A 22066-nucleotide genomic window follows, 5' to 3' on the forward strand; every position below is an offset into this window, starting at 1 on the left:
AAATGTATCAGCAATGCAGCTCCATCCCTATTTCCATATTTCACATCATCTTTAAAATCTGAGTGAGGAATGGGATGCCTGGATGGCTCAGTCACTTAAGTGTCCAACTCTTCATTTTGGCTCAGGTCATAATCTCAAGGTTCATGAGCTCAAGCCCCACATCAGGCTCCATGCTGACGGTGTGGAGCCTGCTTGGGATTCTCTCTTCGTCTCTCTCTGTCCCTCCCCTGCTCATTCTCTCAAAATAAATATATAAACATTTTTTCAATCTGAGGAATATAGGCTAATTATGGCCTATATTAGCCATTTTGGGCCCTTCTATTTCCATTAGTGAAAATGAAAAGAGAAGGTGATCATTCTCAAAAAGATACCCAGATTATACAGATGAAACAAGATTGGCTGCGTATTGATGAGTGCTGAAACTTGGTGATGAATAAATGATTTATTATACAATTTTCTCTACTTTAACTCAATATAAAGGTTTTAAAAAGATGGGTTAGCAAAAAAAAAAAAAAAAAACTTTGTCAAAACACAGTCCAGCATTTTCCAGGTTCTGAGAAAAGATCTCATATCAGTTAGATCAAAGTCATCGCAATTAGGCTGTATTCAAAATGTGTCTGGAACAGAATTAGAACTATGAACCCCACTTACAGTGGTGCTTGCTTTTGTGCCCCATAGGTTCGTGTGACTGTGTTTCCCTCAAAGACCGTAGCTCAATATTCAGGAGTACCCTGGTGGATCATCCTAGTGGCTATACTTGCTGGGATTTTGATGCTTGCTCTCTTAGTGTTTTTACTCTGGAAGGTAAGTCCTGGCTGGCATTTGAGTTTTTGTTTTTTGAAAACAGTGAATTTACACTGATAGTCTGTACATTTCTTTGTAATGCTTCCCTTTCCCCGACATTTTATTATAAAGCTTTGCCAACATAGAGCAAACTTGAGAATTTTACAGTGAAACCTGTATATCTACCAAGCACCTTAGATTTAAAGGTATGTCATTTGTACATTATGAGAAGCTTCCTAAATAAAAAAAATCTTTTCACATAATTTAGCTGTTCGGAAAGTAACAATTTAAAAGTTTTACTACTTCAGTGTTTTCTTCATCTTAAATTAGGAATCTAAGCCAAATTGTTGGATATCCCATTAACCTGAACGTGTATCCTTGTTAATTTCAACTTTTGTGAATAAACGGGGCTTACTTACAGTTGCAGCTAGATTAGAAATAGAAAAGCATGAAATTGGGGTACCTGGGTGGCTCAGTTAGTTAAGCATCCGACACTGGATTTCAGCTCAGGTCATGATCTCACAGTTCATGAGACCGAGCCCCGTGTCAGGCTCAGCACTGACAGCACAGAGCCTGCTTGGGATTCTCTCTCTCCCCCCCTCTCTCAAAATAAATAAATAAACATTAAAAACATGAAATTAATAACTCCATTGAAAGGGAGTCCTCATAGCCTCTATCAAACATGAGGAAGATCTGGGTTTAATTTGATGTTCTTCGTGAGAATTTGGTCCCACAAATAAAGTTTAGTATCTTCCCCTTGATTTCTGCCAGTAAATAGTCTACATTACAAAAATATGTGTGTGGGATGGATGCATACTTTCATTGCCAAAGATTATGACCTATAGATTTTGGACAATTCTGAGTGAGTAAAGGAGGCTCATAGTCCCTTATTGACAATTACAAATTGCAAAAAAACTCTGAAAATTTGTAACGACTTATTTGGGAACAAGACGACATATGAAGAGAGGCAGTATATACCCTTTATCCTTTATTTAGCAGTACTGTGAAACTAATGTCTAGATTACAGTGGCATTATGTATGCAGCATGTTACTTTTCTAAGATGCCAAAATTTCTGGATTTCCAGAAAAATTCTGGTCCACGGGATTTTGGGCAAATGATTATGAACCTCTACCAACAATCTCCAGGACCAAACCATCTATATCCTTCCCTTGGATCCAAGTATAATTGACAAGGAGTCAGGATGTTGTCACTTTCAAATATTGGACATTTCTTTTTTGTTTTATTTTTCCAAGTAACTTCCTTTTCCTAGTGTGAGATAACTTTCTGGTGTCCTCTAAGTGTGTGATTGAAGCTTCGTAATTGTTCATGCCAAGACTCCTCCTTGAATTGGACATTAGCCAATCCTACCTCTGATGTTCACTTTAGGCAGTAGGTTTCTCTGGTCAGCACAGCCAGCCACAGGAGATGCTCTGGAAGCTATTTTGGTATCAAAAACTGAATTTGAGGTTTGATATCTGAGGATGGCCTTCGTGTACTCTTGGGAGGAGGTCACAAAGACAGTCTTTTTCAGAGCAGGTCTTATTGGCAGTCTTTAATGAGGGTGAGACATAGCAGTGGGTTGAGAGTTAAGAAACCCAAGCTATATAATTTTAGGCAAATCATTTCATCTCCCCAGGGCACTGGTTTGTTTTAGCTCTTTAGTACGTACATTGGACTGTGTGATCTCATGGGTTGTTTGTAGCTCTAAAGTATCCAGAACTCAAAAGTGCAACTCAGACAACCTCTATGTCCCCTCCATGAAGATCATTTTTATTACTTTACGGATACTCTTCTTTCTGAAAGTGAACTATTTTTTTTTGTGTTAAAATCCTAGAACTGGAGGGCCGGAGAGGACTCTGGTTCAGTGGCCTTTAAAGTGGGTTTTGCACATCCACATAGGTGCCAAGATGAAGTGAGGCAGGGGAGTTAGTGCAAATATCCCCACTTCAACCAGAGTAGTTCTGATATCTGCTTTAAATTCCAGGATATTACATAGGGTTTTGTTGGAAGGTAAAGACAAAAAGTCCTTGAGGCTGGTCCAGTCGCTTTAATTGTGCCAACAAGGATGCTCATGCCTGTGGATATTAAGAATGTTGCCAAACTGCAGGCAGGACCAGGACTTTGGGTTCCTGGCTCATTCCTTCTCCCCACCCTGTTGCCTGGCATGTGTGAAAGTTGGCTGGGTGTGTTCACTGTATTAAATGGAGAGAGTCAGAAGTAAACACCAGGACAGACAGTTTAGATCCGTGCTGCCCATAAAACGCCCTGTGATAATGGAAGTGTTCTGCAGCTGCACTATGCAATGTGTAGTCATGAGACACAGGTGACTACCGAGCACTTGGAATGTGGCTGGTGCGACGGAGGGATTTTTTTTCATTTAAATTTGAATACTCTCATGTACTTAGTAGTTAGCATGCTATACAAAACAGACCTAGATTTTTACTTTCATGAGTTGCCAGGCTAGGAAGCACAGTTTTCCAGGAGGGCAGGTTTATTTGACCAAGCTATGTTTCAAAGGGCAGTTTCATAGCCTTATGAACAAGTAGACCAAAGAATTTCTCCATCATTGAATGAAGGAAATTATAGTAGAAAGTGGAATTACACTTCTGTGTTCATTTAGAGTGACTTAACCTGAAGAACATAGGTTCCTACCACTTAAGGGTTTCATAGTGGTTCAGAATTTGGGAAAATGACAGCAATCATTCTTTCATGATGGTAAATTCAAATTTATATTGTGATTTACCCACAAATCCAAAGGCTTCAGGTAGATGGCATTTGTTCCATACAAGTTACTGTGAAAGGCAGAAAAATGCAGCATCTTTTTTTATTTGGATTTGTGCTAAATTTTAGAGAACTTCCTTAACCTTTGTCTAAGTAAAACGCAAAAGTCAGTCTTTTGCCTGTTTTAGAGTTCATATTCATAATCGTTACAATGATTTTTGTCCTCAGGATTTCTGTTGCAAATACAAAAATCAGCTGAGTAATGTCATCTAAGTATCTGACCAGAGACCCATGAGAATCGAGTTGGTTTGGTCGCTGTCCGTGTAACATAGTGCGGTGGCTGTCCACTTTTGGCTGATCCATCATGGTCTCTTTGTAAATAAACAAGCTATAAATAGAAAACAGGTTAACATCTGAGATTTGCTTTTGTTTAGCTCTTATATACAAAACTGTAAAACTGACTAAATACCTTGCTTCCTTATAGTGTGGTTTCTTCAAGAGAAATAAGAAAGATCATTATGATGCCACATATCACAAGGCTGAGATCCATGCTCAGCCATCTGATAAAGAGAGGCTTACTTCTGATGCATAGTATTGATCTACTTCTGTAATTGGTAATTGATCAATGTTTTTTAATTGCTAGCTGTGGGACGTGCTATGGTTGTGGTGGCTAACTTTAAGAGCAACAGCTTGCTGTGTGTGTCCCATTAACAGATGTTTCCAAATGTCCACACTGGCTTGCCTTGCTTGGATTTATTCTATTTCACTTGAAAGCTCAGGGTTTTTTTATTTTTTAGAAATGCACAAAGAATCTTTTGTTGCAGGTGAGTTATTCTGTGTTGTTGTCAAACATCACCCACAGCAATGAAGAAGATTGTAATCTATGTACACACAAAAGGAGGCATTAGCCCTCCACAGTAGCCCAGTTTGCCATGTGTTGTCAATCCAGTACCTAGCATCCCACTTGGAATTTCAAAGATGAATAAGAAATCGTGACCGGTTTCTTGTCCATTTTGGAATTTCCCACAGATAGAAGCTTGTGTTGACTGCCTAATTAACCTGTTGCATGTTGGAAACATTGTGTTTCTCCTGAAGAGAAGGCTTTCTCACTGTCTTTTTTGATCTTGCTATAAAGTGATGGGGGAAGGCTTGGAATGCTTTTATTGTTGCTCAGAAATTGTTTTATGCTAGCTAAGCATGCAACTTCCTTTTCCTGCTTATCTACTACAGGTCAAAGACCATTACAACAAACTATGACTGTTGTTGACATGGTGGACATGATGGCCAATTTCAGAAGATGGTTCTATACTAAAGTGACTTTCATTATGCAAAATTCTAATATAAAAATGCTCTGGACAGTTACTATTTCAATGTTGTTGTAATGGAGTTTGATCTTGTTTCATGTTCCTAGAGATTTTATTCAACTTTGGTTCTTGGTTGATTTTAAGTTCATGTATTTTGCTTCTCTTGTGTGTAGATCCATGGAAACAGGAATTGGTGATAATTCCTTTTTCCATTTCTCTGGGCATGAGAGGATAGAATTACTCCATAATCCCTTTCCATGGCATTGTCATGATGAACCCCAGCATTTCCATTTCAGTTTTACATACCACCCTTGATTTCCTCCTTTGTCTAAATGAAGAGCCACATTTTGTAACTGATAGGTATTTTGGCTTTTTGCACAGAATAATTATGGAGTCCAATGTAGAAATGGCCTTAGAACAAAATGTCTTGGTCAGTTTTTCCTATTGATTTAGTGATGCCTGGATATAATTTTACTTTGCCCTGTGACACTTTTATAACATCTAAATGTTCCATTCCTGTTACGTGATACAAATTGACCCTTCCAACTGTCTTCCTCATCTTCCCTCTATCTGCATTTTTAAATTGAAAACACATCTGTTTCATTAAATGTATATTTTATTCATTTTAAAAATTCAGTTTGAGTAAAAAACTTCCTAATATGTTCTCAATAAAAATCTACTTTCAATTAGATTATTTTTTAAAAAATGAATAAAATATATATTCATTAATAATTTAAGTGTTAAATTTCCTTTGCCAAAAAAATCAGGGGTGCTCGGAAATTCAATGTAGTGCTACTGTCCTCAAGTTCTTTGTGGTACACAATTGATTTTATTACAGGACACAGTTACTACATGATTTATTAATGAAACAGCTTAATTTATAAGCACAACAGGAAATCCAGGCAGTGTAAATTGCCTGGTAGCTAATGAGAGATATGTGCTGAGCCTTGGAGGAGAGAAGATTCTTAAATTGGCCCATTTGAACACTGGCATATTTAAATAGTAATTTGTAAAATATTTGTGATCTGATTCCATTTTGTTAGTGGGAAAGGGGTATGAATAATCTTTGGTTTATGGCCTTTATTAGAATATCATTTTTAAAGACCAATCTTTTTAACCTGAAAATTAGATCTTTAACATAGAATATCGTGATTATAAAAAATGGAAGCATTTTTCCATAACTCTTGTTAGTAGAGACACAATGGAAAAACGGACTTTTCTTGCAATGTTACAGCTGTCTTCTCTTCTGTTTATCCCCACTGCTGGTATGTCTTTTGGACCTACTAGTTCCTTCTTAAAAGAAACCATGTTTATTTTTTCCCCTTCATCCAAAGGTAGGCGTAGCTGAACAGAAAGCTTAGACATTCCCATTTTGTGCATTTGCTTTTCTTGAGATACTTAGTTTGTTTCTGTTTCTCTTTCCCCTTCGTCAGTGCGGATTCTTTAAACGCTCTAGGTACGATGATAGCGTTCCCCGATACCATGCTGTGAGGATCCGGAAGGAAGAGCGGGAGATCAAAGATGAAAAATATAATGATAACCTTGAAAAAAAACAGTGGATCACAAGGTGGAATGAAAATGAAAGCTACTCTTAAAGGGGGCCAGAAAAAGCTTCACAGTTCCCAAACTGCACCCTCCCCCTCCCAACTCAAATCGAAACGGACTTAAAAGGCTGCTCCATCCCTGGAATATTAACTTCAGACAGACTACACACAGTACGAACTGAGCAGTTTCAACTGTGGACGTGGTCATGTAGCCTGAGGCTCCGGTTTTGCACAGCCAAATTTAAGACTGTTGGAATGGATTTTTCTTTCACTGCCTTAATTTAACTTTCCGGGTTGCCTTTGTTGTTTTGGTGTGGCTGACTTACACGTGCCGGGACAGGGACCGCCGGGTGGCGCTCACGTGACATCTTCCCGCTTAGCCTAGCTGAAGAGGGCTCCCCGTCTCGGCGCTAACAGACTGGTCCTAACCTGGCGCTGCCTCTGCATACATTGTTCCCATAGGACTCGAGAACTCGCAAGTTAACTGTCCCTCATCACAAGACTATGCCGTCGGGGGAGTTGTATTTCGATTTAAAGTGCTATTCTTAAATGTGCAATAGGTGATGTTGCCATCCTGCCATCTTTTCCCATTTCCTAGATGTGTGAATACTCACACTAGATAACATACAGGTTTCATGCTTCCTTTTCACTAAAACACACAGGTGCAACAGACTTGAATGCTAGTTATACTTACTTGTATATGGTATTTATTTTTTCTTCTTTATAAACCATTTTGTCATTGACAGGCCAAAGATTCTCTTCCAGTTGGATTAAACCATCAGAATTACAACCTGGATTGTCATGGTTTGGATTTACTGCAAAACAACAACAACAACATTCCTTATAAAGTTCCTACTACATCTCCCTTCATGACAGCCCTCACACGCCTTCCTCCAGACCCAAAATGTTTAAGAAATAGGAATTAACCATAGAGGTTTAATCCTTACCACACAGTGGATATTTCTGAGTTTGGAGCCCTGTGTGATGTGTCCTGCATTTTGTGCTGTAACTTTCAGGAACCCTTGGAAATAATGTGTTCGTTTGCTGAACTTCAGTGCAGTTTAGTCCTTACTGCAAGTATTGTATAATCAGGACTTGAAAGAAATGGTGGGTGCCTCTGGCAGATCCAGACTGATCCAGCGTGAGACTACTGAGTATCTGATACCGAAAGTCAGAACATCATGGCTTTTAAGTTTTTAAATGTTGGAAACAGTGAGTCAATGTTCTGTCTTTAACGTTGTTTCCTCCCCTAATCTGTATTCCCCCAAATTACTTTGGGACTGCACTAACCACAATTTTAAATGGCTTAATTATAAGAATGAAGTGGCATTTTTATACATTCAACAGAGATTGAATAGATAGTAAAGCTGAATTTAAAAAAATTTCAAAATATTGTTATATGGGGAATAATAGCAAGCAGGTGCTAATTTGTTTGCATATAGTATAAGCAGTGTCTCAATCTTTCAAAAGAACAAAATACAGCTATATGTGCCATTTTTGCTGTGGAGCTTTTTTTTTTTTTTTCCTTTTCAGAAATCGTATGCCCTTAAGATACTCTTGTTGTACTTTGGGATTTTCATTCACAAAGACAGTTTTACAAATGATACTTTGTTTACAAAAATTTCTCTAAAATCGGTCATACCAGTGTTTGAAATCTCAATTTCTTCCTTAGGTAACTTGTAACCTAATGCACTGTCTTTCTAGGTTGCTAAGAAGCTGGTATTTTGAGTGTTACAGACCTTTGTTATAAAAAAAATGAATAAAAGGGAGGGAGGAGGTGGAAGGGTGGTTCAACAACAATGAAACAAGAATGTAGTGGTGTTTATTGTTAAAAATGTCATCTCAAGTCAAGTCACTGGTCTGTTTGCATTTGATACATTTTAATACTAACTAGCACTGTAAAATTATTTCATGATTAGAAAATACCTGTGGATATTTGTATAAAAGTGTGAAATAAATTTTTTATGAAAGTGTTCATTGCTTAGTAACACCACATTATATATGTGAAACAAACTCTAAAATTATAACCTGAATTGTTTTTTTTATTCCATGGAGCCAAACTGAAGTATTTGAGGTTTTTATTTTATATGATTGAAGGTTTTCTTTTTTTTCCTTTGGGCTCTACTGTTCAGTTGATGTCAAAAGAAAATGATCTTAAAGATGGTTTATTCAAGATGCCTACAAATTGAGAGATGTCGTTTAGCAATGATACCATGGAATGAAGAGTAAAAGTTCTTAGGGCAAAGTTGCTTTCTTCTTAGAAGTTATTTTGGATGTGACATGTGTCATTACTGATCACCAAGGACTGATCTGGCAGAATTGACCAGTCTGAAAATATTTTCTTCACCAAAGGATTTTGTTTAGATTTAAGCAATTTTATGAACCTTTTCTAGCTGGTTTATCACAATCTAATAAATAAAAATAAGGCATGTATGTAGTGCTCAGATAACACAGCATGCACTGGCCTGAATAATTTTCCAATGCAAAATATACTGAGACTAGTTGAGACTATTGAGATGTAAGTGGGAATGCTTTAAATTGTCCAGACCAGGGGAGTAAGGATAAGACCAAGCCTTCTACTCTAAATGAAAATATCTTATTGAGAAGTGATCTCCAGTACACTAACCTATGAAAGGACAATGTGGGAAGACAGACTGGGATTAACAGATTGTTTCGTTTTGAAGAAAAGAGTGAAATGCTATAGGTGGCTGGGTTCCACATGAATACAACCTGAGGGCTAAGAAAACAGGAATGTATGAAAGTTGTGATCAGGTGGGGTAGCATAAGGTAAATGATTACAGGCAATTCTATAACACCTAAGGGTAGGGTCCAGTCATGGCTCAACCACCAAGGAGAAGGCAAGGTTCAAAGAGATGAAGAAAATTAACTTCAGAATGATTTCAAAAAAGTAGCTATCGCAAAAAAAAGCTAGTAGGCCTCTGTTCTTCTAGTAGTTCCTGCTTCTGGTCAAATGGCAAGTGTTTTCTTTCTCTTTCTTTCTCTTAAAAAAAAAAAAAGGTTTTGCTGACTCTTAAAGGCCCAGCTGTTAGAATGGGGAGCACCGAGTGCTGAGTACCAATGGCTGAGGCCAGGTGTGCAAAGGCGATAACAACAGACCTATCTAGAGGGACAGTTGTGAAAGGATTCATGGTTAAATCCTCCAAGAATAAGTGAATTATAAAACACAAATCAGAGTGAGAAAACTGGTCTAGCACAGTGTGAGGGTGGAGAAGGTGCCACAAAGTATATAACCAGCCAGGGAATGGTTAATGAGGACCCTGGAGTAAAGGAGTCAAGTGCAAATTTTATAAGTCAGTGGAGCTCATGGGCATCAGTCTCTGCCCTTCTGATGCCATCTCTCAGGCTGTCTGTTGCATGGAAATGGGCAGCAACAGACCCATGTTAGCAGAGATCAGATAAAATTTCCTACTATTCATTCTTCTAGAACATTCACAAAAAAGTCTCAAACTATAGGGATGACATTACTTCTTTTGTTATCCAGAGCTTAGCAGATAAGCATTCAATTCACCAATAACCAGTAGATCGATTTAAGTGAATATTCTGCTAACACCCTGTCATTGTGAAATGGAGATAGATGTCGTTTAACTGTTTCTTCCAGTTGGAAGTAAAACTTCTAAGGATGGTAATAGACTCTGGGGATACACATACAAATGAGACCTCTTATAGGAAGCTTACCTAAAACAACAGATGGCAAACCAAAGCAATCTTGAGAAAGAAGAACAGAGCTAAAGGGATGTATCCCAGATATACTATGAATCTATAATAATCATAACACTATGGTACAAGCACAAAAAAAGACCTATGTCGATGAAACAAAATAGAGAGCCTAGAAATAAATCCAAACTTATCAGTTTATGACAAAGGAAGCAGAAATATGCAATAGGGAAAAGACAGTCTTAATAAATGGTGCTGGGAAAACTAGTTTCTTACACCATACACAAAAACTCAAAATGGATTAAAGACCTAAATGGGAAGACATGAAATCATAACTCCTAGAAGAAAACCTACGTAGTAATCTCTTTGACATCAGCCTTAGTTAGCAACATTCTTCTGGCCAGGTTTTCTCAGGCAAGGGAAACAAAAGCAAAAATAAACTATTGGGACTATGCCAAGATCAAAAGCATTTGCATAGTGAAGGAACTGACGAAAGGAAAAGGCAACCTGTTGAATGGGAGAAGATATTTGCAAATGAAACATCCAATAAGGGGATTATATACAAAATATATAAAGAACTTCTACAACTTGACACTAAAAATAGAAATAATCCAATTAAAAATGAGTAGAGGACCTAAATAGACACTTTCCAAACAAGACACACGTGGCTAACAGATACATGAAAAGATGCTTAACATCACTAAATATCAGGGAAATCCAAATCAAATCATAATCAGATATCACCTCACACCTATCACACCTGTCAGAATGGCTAGTATCAAAAACACAAGAAACAAGTAAGTGTTGGTGGGGATGTGGAGAAAAAGGAACCCTCATGTGCTATTGGTGGGAATGTGAATTGGTGCAGCCACTGTGGAAAATAGTATGGAGGTTCCTCAAATTAGAAATACCATATGATTCAGTAATTCCATTACTGGGTATTTACTCAAAGAAAAAAATACTAATTTAAAAAGACACAGACACCCCTATGTTTACTGCAGCATTATTTACAATAGCCAAGATATGGAAGCAACCTCAATGTCCACTGATAGACGAATGGATAGAGAAGATGCGGTATTTACGTTCTGTAGAATATTAGTCATAAAAAAAATGAGATCTTGCCATTTGTGACAACATGGGTGGACCTAGAGCACATTATGCTGTGAAGTAAGTCAGAGAAAGACAGATGCCATATAATTTCACTTATATGTGGAATATAAAAAACAAAGCAAAGCAGAGACAGATGACCACAGAGAATTGGTGGTTGCCAGAGGGAAAGGGGGTGTGGCGAGGAAACAAGAAAATGGGTGAAGGGGAGTGGGAGATGGAGGCTTTCAGTTATGGAATGTGTAAGTCAGGGATGAAAGGTACAGCACAGGTAATACAGTCATTAATACTGTAATAGCATTTTATGGTGACAGATGGCATCTATACTTGTGATGAGCACAGCATAATGTATAGACTTGTCTACTATGTTGTATACCTGTAACTAACACCATGTGTTAACTATACCTTGATTTAAAAAAAAATCACACACACACACACGCACACACAAATTCTCTATCATTACCACAGTCCTCCCCATACCTTTTATCTGACCTCTAAGAATGGGAGAGGATCTTAACAAAAGTATGATTTATTTTCTTTTATGGTCATTTTTGGGTAGAAGTATGCAATAGTTTTGGTTTCTTCGTCATGTGAAGCTATTATAATTCATTTATTTTGACATTCAATAGTCATAAAGAACCTGTTAAAGTACCTACTACAGGCCAACGTCTATGGAAGCCGATAGAGATACAGAAGTAACACAGACTTGATTCTTGTTCTTGTGGAACTTACCATATGATAACTAATACTTAATCAAAAAAGTGGTTGGATGGCATGATAGCTAATTTATACTTTTAAATATAAAATCCACTGCCTTTTGTCTACATAATGATATTACTTACCAGATCTTGTATAGAATGGACCAAAAATCATAATCAGAATTTGTGAAAAAGTTATTCCCAAAGAGTAAAATAATGTAATGGATGCTTTCAGTAGGAATCAATTTGTGTTCTTTCCCTTTCTTTTAACTCTTACCAGTAGTGTAATAAAATACTGCAATACTTAAAAGACTCTAAGAAAGAAAAATGTTTAGATAAAACAACAGATGGTGCTGTCAAACACGGATGAACTCACTTTATAGAAGTAACAGAATTTAAAATCTTGCATTAAGATATCAATGGTTGACATAAGAGGAGTACCTGATCCTATGTGGGTAGAACTTGCCTTCAGAACCAACCCCATTCCCGGAAAATTTGGAATAGTCATTCTCAACCTGAGCTGCACATTTGAATTTCCAAGGAACATAAAATTTTAAAAAATCCCAATGCTTAGACATGCCGGATAGACTCTTTTAGAATCTCAGGATGGGACCCCATGCATCAGTGCTGTTCAAGGCTCCCCACATGACTCAAAGTGCAGCTGATGTTGACAACTGCTTTAGAAGTCACTGGGTGGCCTGGATATTTATGGAAAGGGCTCTTCACTCATGGGAAATGCCTCGTTTCTGCTTATGGTGCTTCCACCGCACCAGCAACAAAAGCTGAGAAGCCAGAGGCATATTTGCCATAGAGAGGGAGCAAGTGGTCAGGGTGTATAAGAGCAAGGCTCGAGCCACACTGCTGAGTGTGAATTGGCTTCTGCTCCTAGAATATAACCTGGTGAGTGACTGACATGTTTGTGCCCCAGGTTCCTCATCTATAAAACAGGACTGATAGTAGGAACCTCACAGGTTCTTTAAAAAATATGTATTTTTTAATTATATAGAGACAGCATGAGCAAGGGGAGAGGGACAGAGGGAGAAAGAATCTCAAGCATGTTCCACGCTGAGCATGGAGCCCAATGCAGGGCTCAACCCCACGACCCTGGGATCATGACCTGAGCCAAAATCAAGAGTCGGACGCTCAACCCACTGAGCCCTCAAATGCCCCTCTCATAGGTTCTGGTAAAGAGTAAATGAGATGATTCGGAAGTGCTTGTTAAATGTTTTTGTAATTACACTTGTTTGTTGTGTAGAATCATAACACATTAAATAAAGTAGGAAGGAAGTAGAGAAATCTAGTTTTACTTCCTCATTTCACAGATGGGGAGACATAGTTTCTTTTGATTCTCACTGACCTTCTGTCTCACTCTTCAATGTCTATCATACCCCATGATTTACTAGTGGGTGTTATAGCTACAACCTACAAGCTTAAGTACCTTTAACTACAAAGTACTGTGAACTGAAGTCTTGAATTTGAACTGCTTATCAACATAGGTTACTTTGTACAATAAGACTGACCTTATTTCTGTGTCTTACCCCTTAATACAGTAACTGTAATGCAGGCTGGGGTTGGGGCATGCACACAAAGTCAGTGTGTAGGCATCTTGAAATTGCTTTGTACTGATTTTGGATTTTTTTTTTCTGAAATGGAAGAATGTAAAAAAAAGCAGGTTCCTTTTTAAAATGCTTTCTCAGTTCTTTACACACACTATCAATTCTTTGGTTTCCTTTAGTGGGAGGGTGCCCTACCGTTTTGTTGCTTATTACCTTTATTGCTATGCAGAAGAGGAAATGCTCACAGGGCCCATCTTGTGCTTGACTTACATCATGAACATTAAAGATTAGAGTTTACTATTGGAAGAACAGCTTGAAAACTCCCATTTCTCCCTCTGACATGTCATAATGTACAGACTGAAAGACTTATTAAAGGCAAAAACGAAAAAATGAGCACTTTCCCCTAGGAAGACAGGTTCTGCTTCATCAAATTACTGACAGAACCCAAGTTCTAGGGCACTTGCCTCACGGAGAAAGCTACTCCTGGTTAGGAAGTCTCAATCAGCAGAGTGGCTATGAGCAGACTCCTCATACTTTAACAAGCCAAGAATCACCTGGAGATCTTGTGAAGATGAAGGTTCTGATTCAGGCAGTCTGCAACAGAACCTAAGAATCAACATTTCTAACAAGCTCCAGGTGCTGCAAACCTGCTGGTCCATGGATTACACTTTGGGTAGCAATGGTTTCAGGGATAAGTCTTTGTCTAAGTTACTTCTCTGCCACTTCCTACTTGTGTGACCTTGGACAAATATGCTAACCCCTGACCTCTGGGGAAGAAGGCAGAGTAGGAGGATCCTAGCCTCATTTTGTTCCATAGATACAACTAGATAACACCCACATCACTGTAAATAACCCGGAAGAACAAACAAAACCCAAAACCAGCAGAAGGAAACAATAAAGATTAGAGCAGAAATAAATGATATAGAAACTAAAAAAACAATACAGCAGATCAATGACAACAGGAGCTGGTCCTTTGAAAAGGTCAACAAGATTGATAAACCTCTAGCAGATTCGGGGGGAGAGGGCGTAGAGAACTCAAAATCACAAATGAAAGAGTACAGATAACAACGAACACCAAATAAATACAAAGGATTCTAAGAGAATTACAAAAAACTATATGCCAACAAACTGGACAATCTAGAAGAAATGAATAAATTCCTAGAAACAAGTAGCCTACCAAAACTGAAGCAGGAGAAGATAGAAAATTTGAACAGACTGATTACCAGCAATGAAATGGAGGCAATAATCAAAAACTCCCAACAAACAAAAGTCCAGAACTAGACAGCTTCACAGGCAAATTCTACATAACATTTAAAGAAGAGCTAATACCTATTATTTTCAAACCATTCCCATAAGGAAAAATTCCAAAATCATTCTATGAAGTCAGCATTTACCCTGATACCAAAACCAAAGACACCACCAAAAAAGGGAACTATAGGCCAGTATTCTCTGATAAACATAGATGCAAAAATCCTCAACAATTCGCAACCTGAATCCAACAATATATTTAAAAATCATTCAACATAATCAAGTGCAATTTATTCCCAGGATGCAAGGGTGGCTCAATATTTGCAAATCAATCAGTGTGATACATCACATCAATAAGAGAAAGGATAAAAACCACAGGATCATTTCAACAGATGCAGAAAAAGCATTTGACAAAGTACAATATACATTCATGATAAAAACCCTCAACAAAGTAGTTTTGCAGGGAACATAAAATAGGCGTTATATGAAAACATAAAAAAAGCGTTATATGAAAAACCACAGTGAACATCACACTCAGTGGGGAAATGCTCTCAGGAGAGGTCAGGAACAAGACAAAGATGTCCACTCTCACCACTTTTATTCAACATAATACTAGAAGTCCTAGCCACAGCAATCCGACAACAAAAAGAAACAAAAGGCATCCAAATTGGTAAGAAATAAGTAAAACTTTCATTATTTGAAGCTGACATGATACTATATATAGAAAACTCAAAAGATTCCACCAAAAAACTTCTAGAACTGATAAATGAATTCAGTAAAGTCACAGTATATAAAATCGATATACAGAAATCCATTGCATTTCTATACACTAATAATGAAGCAGAAAGAGAAATTAAGAAAACAATCCCATTTACCAAAAATAATAAAATACTTAGGAATAAACTTAACTAAAGAGGTGAAAGACTTGTACTCTGAAAACTGTAAAATATTGATGAAAGAAATTGAAGATGGCAGAAAGAAATGGAAAGACCCTCCATGCTCATAGACTGGAAGAACAGATATTGTTCAAGTGTCTATACTACTCAAAGAAGTCTATGGATTTAATGCAATCCATATCAGAATACCAACAGCATTTTTTTTGTCCAATATATGAAGTTTATTGTCAAATTGATTTCCATACAACACCCAGTGCTCATCAACAGCATTTTTCATAGAACTAAAGCAAACAATCCTAAAGTTTGTATGGAACCACAGAAGATTCCGAAGAGCCAAAGCAATTTTTAAAAAGAACAAAACTGGAGGTATCCCAATCCCAGATTTCAAGATATACTACAAAGCTGTAGTAATCCAAACAGTATGGTACTGGCACAAAAACAGACACAGAGATCAAAAGAACAAAGAGCCCATAAATAAACCCATGATTATATGGTCAATTAATCTTCAACAAAGGAGGCAAAAATATGTAATGGTAAAAAGACAGTCTTTTCAACAAATGGTGCGAAATCTGGAACAGCTACATGCAAAAAAAAAAAAAAAAGAAAAAAGAAACTGGAACACTTTCTTACACTATACACAAAGATAAAGTAAATGGATTAGGGACTTAAATGTGAGACTTGAAACCATAAAAATCCTAGAACACAGGAAGGAATTTTTCTGGTATCAGACATAGCAACATTTTCCTAAATAGGTCTCCTGAAGCAAGAGAACATAAACAAAAATAAACTTTTGGGACTACATCAAAGTAAAAAGCTCCTGCACAAAAAAGGACACCACCAACAAAACTAAAAGACAACCTACTGAATGGGAGAAGATATCTGCAAATGATACACCTGCCTGATAAGGGGTTAATATCCAAAAAATATAAAGATCTTATACAACCCAACACCAAACAAATAATCCAATTAAAAATGGGCAGAAGAGGGGCCCCTGGGTAGCTCAGTTGGTTAAGCATCTCTTAGTTTTGGTTCAGGTCATGATCTCACAGTTCATGAGATTGAGCCCTGTGTTGGGCTCTATGCTAACAGCACAGAACCTGTTTGGGATCCTCTCTTCCTCTCTCTCTCTTGCCCCTCCCTTGCTTGCATGCGCTCTCGCTCGCTCTCTCTCAAGACATATAAACTTTAAAAAAATGGGCAGAAGATATGAACAGACATTTCTCCAAAGAAGACATACATGTGGCCAACAGACACATGAAAAGATGCTCCACATCTCCCATCAACAGGGAAATGCAAATCAAAACCACAATGAAGTATCACCTTACACCTGTCAGAATGGCTAAAACCAACAATACAAGAAAAAAATAGGTGTTGGCAAGGATGTAGAGAAAAAGGAACCCTCGTGCACTGTTGGTGGGAATGCAAATTGGTGCAGCCAACTGGTACAGTATGAAGTTTCCTCAAAAAGTTGAAAATAGAACTACTCTATGATCCAGTAATCACACTACTGGGTGTTTACCCAAAGAATATGAAAACACTAACTCAAGGGGATATATGAACCCCTTATATTTATGTCAACATTATTTACAACAGCCAAACTAGGGAAGCAGCCCAAGTATCCATCAACAGATGAATGGATAAAGAAGACATACTGGAAATTGAAATTTAAAAAAAAAAAATTGCTAACCCCTAATAACTTAATTTCTTCATCTGTAAAATGGCAGATGGAATAACCAGGCCCCTAGGAAACAGACTCTATCCTACTCACCTCTATACAACCTCCAACCCCCTAACATCCTCAAACATATAGATAAAGAGCATTAGGGGCACATTTTAATCTTTCTTATATCTGAGTGCACAGTATTCACTATATTGAAAGGATAATGACATTGGCCTTTGTGGCCCATGCCTTCAGGATACATGCCCTGCTAGAAGCAAAATTCCATTACAATGAACACCATTAGAACTGAATGAGGAACAATATGCCAGTTCTTGTCAATGACCCACAGAAATAGTGATATATCAGTCTGGTTATAGTGACTTCTCTAAGTCTGTAAGGAAACAGAAAGATTGAAATAAGGCTCAGGATGACTCCAAGAGTTAAGCTTTTGCAATTCGACATTTCCTTTTTCAAGCAGCAACTGTTCTTCAGTTTTCCTCTGACTATTCCCACCACAAACAATCCAACTACTCCTGCCAGAAAACATAAAAAGAAAGAAAATGCCTCAGCCATTGTGATAATTAACTGTGGATTGGCTTGTTCAACCTCTATTCCACCCTTCTGGTTGGAAAAGCTAAGTAGACATTTCCAGACTCCCTTGTAGCTAGGGTTTTGCATGTGAGTTAGAGACTATGAATACACACCTTCATTTGAGATCTGAAAGGTAAACTCACAGTGGGTATTTCTACTAATGAGCATGGCTGTGGAGATCAAAATTTCAGTGTTGGGAGCCTTCTAGCTTTCTGAGTATCAGAGCAGGGTTAACTGGTGGTGGTCTCTTCATTCATTTTCCTCGCCTTGGACTGCAGCTACAAGTATATGTCTTCACCTGAACTTTCAGCAACTTCCCCAAAGCTTCTCAGGTAGATCATTATTCTCGAAATTATCCTCAGAGGCCCAGCCTAGAACTCACCTTAGTCTATTTTGTATACATTTAATTTCCTGAATTAAATCTCTTCATGCCAATAATAGCTAGAGTGACTTCTGTTTTATTCACTGAACTCTGACTAATATGGCCACTCACCCAAAGAAAAGGCTAAAGAGCTAAGAAACTGAAAGAGAACATAGGTACTAAGGATGTGGCTGCCTTTTTCCAGCTACTTGCCAGATTCAGAATACTTTTACTGCTTTTAAGATCAACTTGATTTTCTAAGATTTATGTCCAATAAACTCATATTCAGGTGAACCGTATTTCTTTTTTCTAAATCTCCTCTAAGAGAAGGTGGAAATGTATACATGCATTACCTGACTTAGAAAAGAAACATCACCAAATAAGAGGAATAAAAAAGAGAAAAATGTGAATAATCATTATTTAAATTTCAGAATGTCACATTTCATGGACTGAATGTGTTCATTATATCCCAGTAAGGAATTCTAGCAATAATGAAGAAATATTCAGTAAGAAATTTGTAAGTACAAATACACTATAAGAAAACATGTTTCCAGTCTGCAGAACATGGAAACAGATAATCAGTGTGTGTTGTTTTCCCCTGCCCAGCATCCTTTCTTTGAGTGAAAGGATCTGCTGTGTTCTTTGGGGATCCTTCCCACTCCTAAATCAGTGGGAGAGATTGTGTGTGTGTGTGTGTGTGTGTGTGTGTATGTGTGTGTGTGCGTGTGTGTGTGTGTGTGCGTGTGTGTGCGTGTGTGTGTGTGTGTGTGTGTGGGTGTGTGGGTGTACATCACCAAACCTATTCCCAATTTCTAGGAGTGGAAACATGCCCCATGCTTGGCCAATCAGAGTCAATCTTGGTGCTTCTCTAGAGCAATTAAGGAGAGAGGTGCTCATTAGGGAGATTTTGCCAATCTAGGACTGCTGCAGGCTGGTGCTACTTTGTCCATCTCTGTCATTACAAGGATACAGTCAGTCTTGTGAAGCCAACACCAAAGAAAACAGAGATGAAATATGGGGAGGAAGACAGGGGAGAAGAAGGAGGGCAGGATACACTCTGACGCTCTGGTTCCACCTGAGGATTTTTCAGTGACTTGAGACAAAATAGTCTCTTTTTAATTTAAGGAAGTTTGAGTTGGCTTTTCCGTACCGAGGTCTCCAAGAGTCCTGCCTAATACAAAGTAAAACCTGTCAACTCCATGACATCACTGACAGGATTATCTAAAATAGATAAATATTTGGTTATTCTGAATTTCCTTTCTTTACATGGTTTATACAGTGGGCTTCTCCCACCTTTCCCCTTAGCTTCAGCTGTATTCTGTCTCCTGCTTCACACACACACACACAAAGTAAATTATCATAGAAGGATTTTCTCAATTTCCTGCTTAGATTTGGGCAGTGGTCTAAGTTGCTTTAACAAACATGTTCTCTCCACTAGGCTATATAGCCTTAGCATTCTCCAATGTAAAAACAAAACAAAACAAAAATCCCACACACAAAAAAAACCCACAAAATGATTTCATTAGTGCCTGTAGCATAAAGAGTGCTCAATAAGAGAAACAGCCATAATCACTGAAGACAATGAGCAGCTCAGCCAAGGTTACAGAGTTAGAAAGTGGAGATGCCTTGATTCCAACCTATGTCTGCCCACATCAATTCCACACATTTCTCAAACACACTGTAATGCATCCCAATCAGAGACAGGTTCCTCAGGCAAACCTCCAGTCCTCTAGGACTCTATTCAGGTACTTAACTTCTCCCTCTTTATATACAGTTTGACTCACTGGTCCCTCAGCTCCAGCATTTAGACATACTCAAAACCTTCCCTTTGTAAAATACATGAATAAACCAATTCAACTCCATGGTACTTCCCAATGACTGTATTTATTTACAGTTATCTTTACTTTCCCACTCCTATTCTCATAAAACCACTCATTCCAAAGCCATCAACATTTTGGTTAAGTCTAAAGCATACTCTCAGTTCTCATCTTACCTGACTGCTGAGGAATATCTAACAGTGTTGAATGCTCCCTCATTTTTGAAAGCACTCTTCCTTTAGTTTCTACTAGTGATCATCACTTAAACGCTGTTGCATTGGAGAATTGTCTCTGGCTTCATACCTTCCCTAGATGATCTCAATAATTCCAATTATCATTTTCATTAGACAGCGAGTTATCTAAGGGCCAATGTCAGACCTTCCCAAGATGGACCACTTTGGCATGGACTATCTGGTCAAGGTCCTCTCTATGTCCCATTGTTTCTGAATGGCCCAGAAAACATTTGTTTACCAAACATTTACTCCTTTTAATCCTCCTGTGAATGGTATTCCTTCCCTTTGAAGTCCCAGACCCTTACCATTCTCCTTAGTTCAGGATGAGATATATACTTCATTTTGCCTGACTTTGGAATCTCATGTCTATGTGGATTCTCTGTACATATAAAATTAAATTTCATTTTCAGCTCTGTCTCACGCCTATTTAATTCTTAGTTCAGTTAGAAGAACCTTGAAGGGCACAGTAAAATTTCTTCCTCCCCAACAGCTAGCAAAGTCAGCAGGATACTTTAACTTTGTGGACAACTTTGTGGAAGCTTGCCCCAGTACTGATTCAACTGATATTCTTGGGCATTTGACATACATACAGCAGAAGGTAAGTTTTCTTACTGTGTCAGCCTCCCAGAATTTCTGTCTGCAGGGTCCAATGGAACAAGATTTCTCTTTCTAAATTTATTTTTTTTTAATTTTTTTCTTTTTTTTAATTTTATTCATTTTTGAGAAAAAGTGAGGGAGAGCAAGCAGGGGAAGGACAGAGAGAGAGAGGGAGACACAGAATGCAAGTAGGCTCCAGGTTGTGAACTGTCAGCACAGAGCCCAATGCAGGGCTCAAACCCACGAACTGTGAGATCATGACCTAAGCCAAAGTTGGGACACTCCACCAACTGAGCCAACTGAGCCACCCAGGCGCCCCTCTTTCTAAATTAGATTAGCAGGAGAAAATATTTGTGAGAACTAGTTCCTTGGACTTAGCAATTCTTGCTAAATTTGGTAGAGTACTCTTGGTTTGATTAATCCATTTCCTCCCAGAGATGGTCTTTGTTCTCATCTTTGTCTGTTATGTTGTTTGTCATTAAAAGGAAAAACCATAGGGCAAGAATGCAGGCATAGGCCCTATTATAAGTCTGCTGTTCAACCTGGCCTCACAGATTGTTGAGTTCATGGTTCTTACCAGACTGGCATCTGTTTAGATAAACTTTGCTGTTAATGTACATACACATGAGGAAAAGGGTGTTGCTAAGGGACATCTTGGAAACCAAAGCCACAAAATAGTTGGGTATGGGTTGCACACTCAAAAGCTGTTAGAGTGCCTGCCACCTAACTCAAAGACTCCTGTGTTAGGATATGTTGGTCACATCGTATCCATCAACTCACAGAATGGGTTAGATGGAGACTAGGTCACCTGTCACCTTCAAGCAAACTTCCATGCAACATGGTACACTGTAAAACACCACACAATCTCTAACTCCATGGCACATCCCTCCTAATATGATGGGCTCCAAGAGACCTGTGGCTTAGCTAAAGCTGTTAAATGTGCACATAAGAAAAATTAGATGAGGTTTTCCTTTCATCTTGTATGTCCTGAGAGCTTGGCATAAGCTCTGAAGGATGTACGTACCAGTGTACATCTGGGGGATAGCTGAATAGGCTGCGGACTCAAACTTAGGGAATTAAACAAAAATTGGGGTGAAGTTTTGGCTTGGTAAGTCATCCTATTCTGTTCAAAGTAGGGAAAACACGTGATTCCCTGTGTTTTGACACAGCTGTTTAAAAACAGAGTCCCTCATAGTTCTTGTCTGACTGTGCCAGCTCTCAGGGAAGTTTGTCATAAAGAGGTCCCGGACTATAAGAAATCTTTGTTGTCTCGA

At 38.2% G+C, this 22066-nt stretch overlaps 1 protein-coding gene and 2 long non-coding RNA genes across 5 annotated transcripts in view; 2 read left to right on the forward strand and 1 right to left on the reverse strand.

Moving 5' to 3' along the window:
- Window positions 1–8328, forward strand: part of ITGA6 (integrin subunit alpha 6) — a 76782-nt gene extending 68454 nt beyond the window's left edge. For 2 of the 3 annotated variants that reach the window (XM_053215284.1, XM_027055488.2), the window contains 2 exons: window positions 679–804; window positions 6243–8328. In XM_053215284.1, coding sequence (XP_053071259.1) covers window positions 679–804; window positions 6243–6404 — 288 coding nt within the window. In that variant the 3' untranslated portion in view covers window positions 6405–8328. Of the gene's footprint in view, window positions 1–678; window positions 805–3989; window positions 4120–6242 lie in introns of all 3 variants that reach the window. The other variant, XM_027055489.2, reaches the window with a different exon arrangement.
- LOC128314064 (uncharacterized) lies at window positions 2012–7169 on the reverse strand. Its single transcript, XR_008295440.1, has 2 exons — window positions 7048–7169; window positions 2012–6350 (listed from the first exon to the last, which is right to left on the reverse strand). It is a non-coding gene; the product is annotated as an uncharacterized LOC128314064 (long non-coding RNA).
- A 524-nt stretch (window positions 8329–8852) lies between the features above and the next one.
- The window catches only part of LOC128314066 (uncharacterized), a 158769-nt gene continuing 145555 nt past the window's right edge, over window positions 8853–22066 (forward strand). The window contains exon 1 of the long non-coding RNA XR_008295442.1: window positions 8853–9043. This is a non-coding gene — a long non-coding RNA (uncharacterized LOC128314066). The remainder of the gene's footprint in view (window positions 9044–22066) is intronic.

The sequence above is a fragment of the Acinonyx jubatus genome, chromosome C1, assembly GCF_027475565.1.
Source record: "Acinonyx jubatus isolate Ajub_Pintada_27869175 chromosome C1, VMU_Ajub_asm_v1.0, whole genome shotgun sequence".
NCBI classification, from domain to species: domain Eukaryota; kingdom Metazoa; phylum Chordata; class Mammalia; order Carnivora; family Felidae; genus Acinonyx; species Acinonyx jubatus.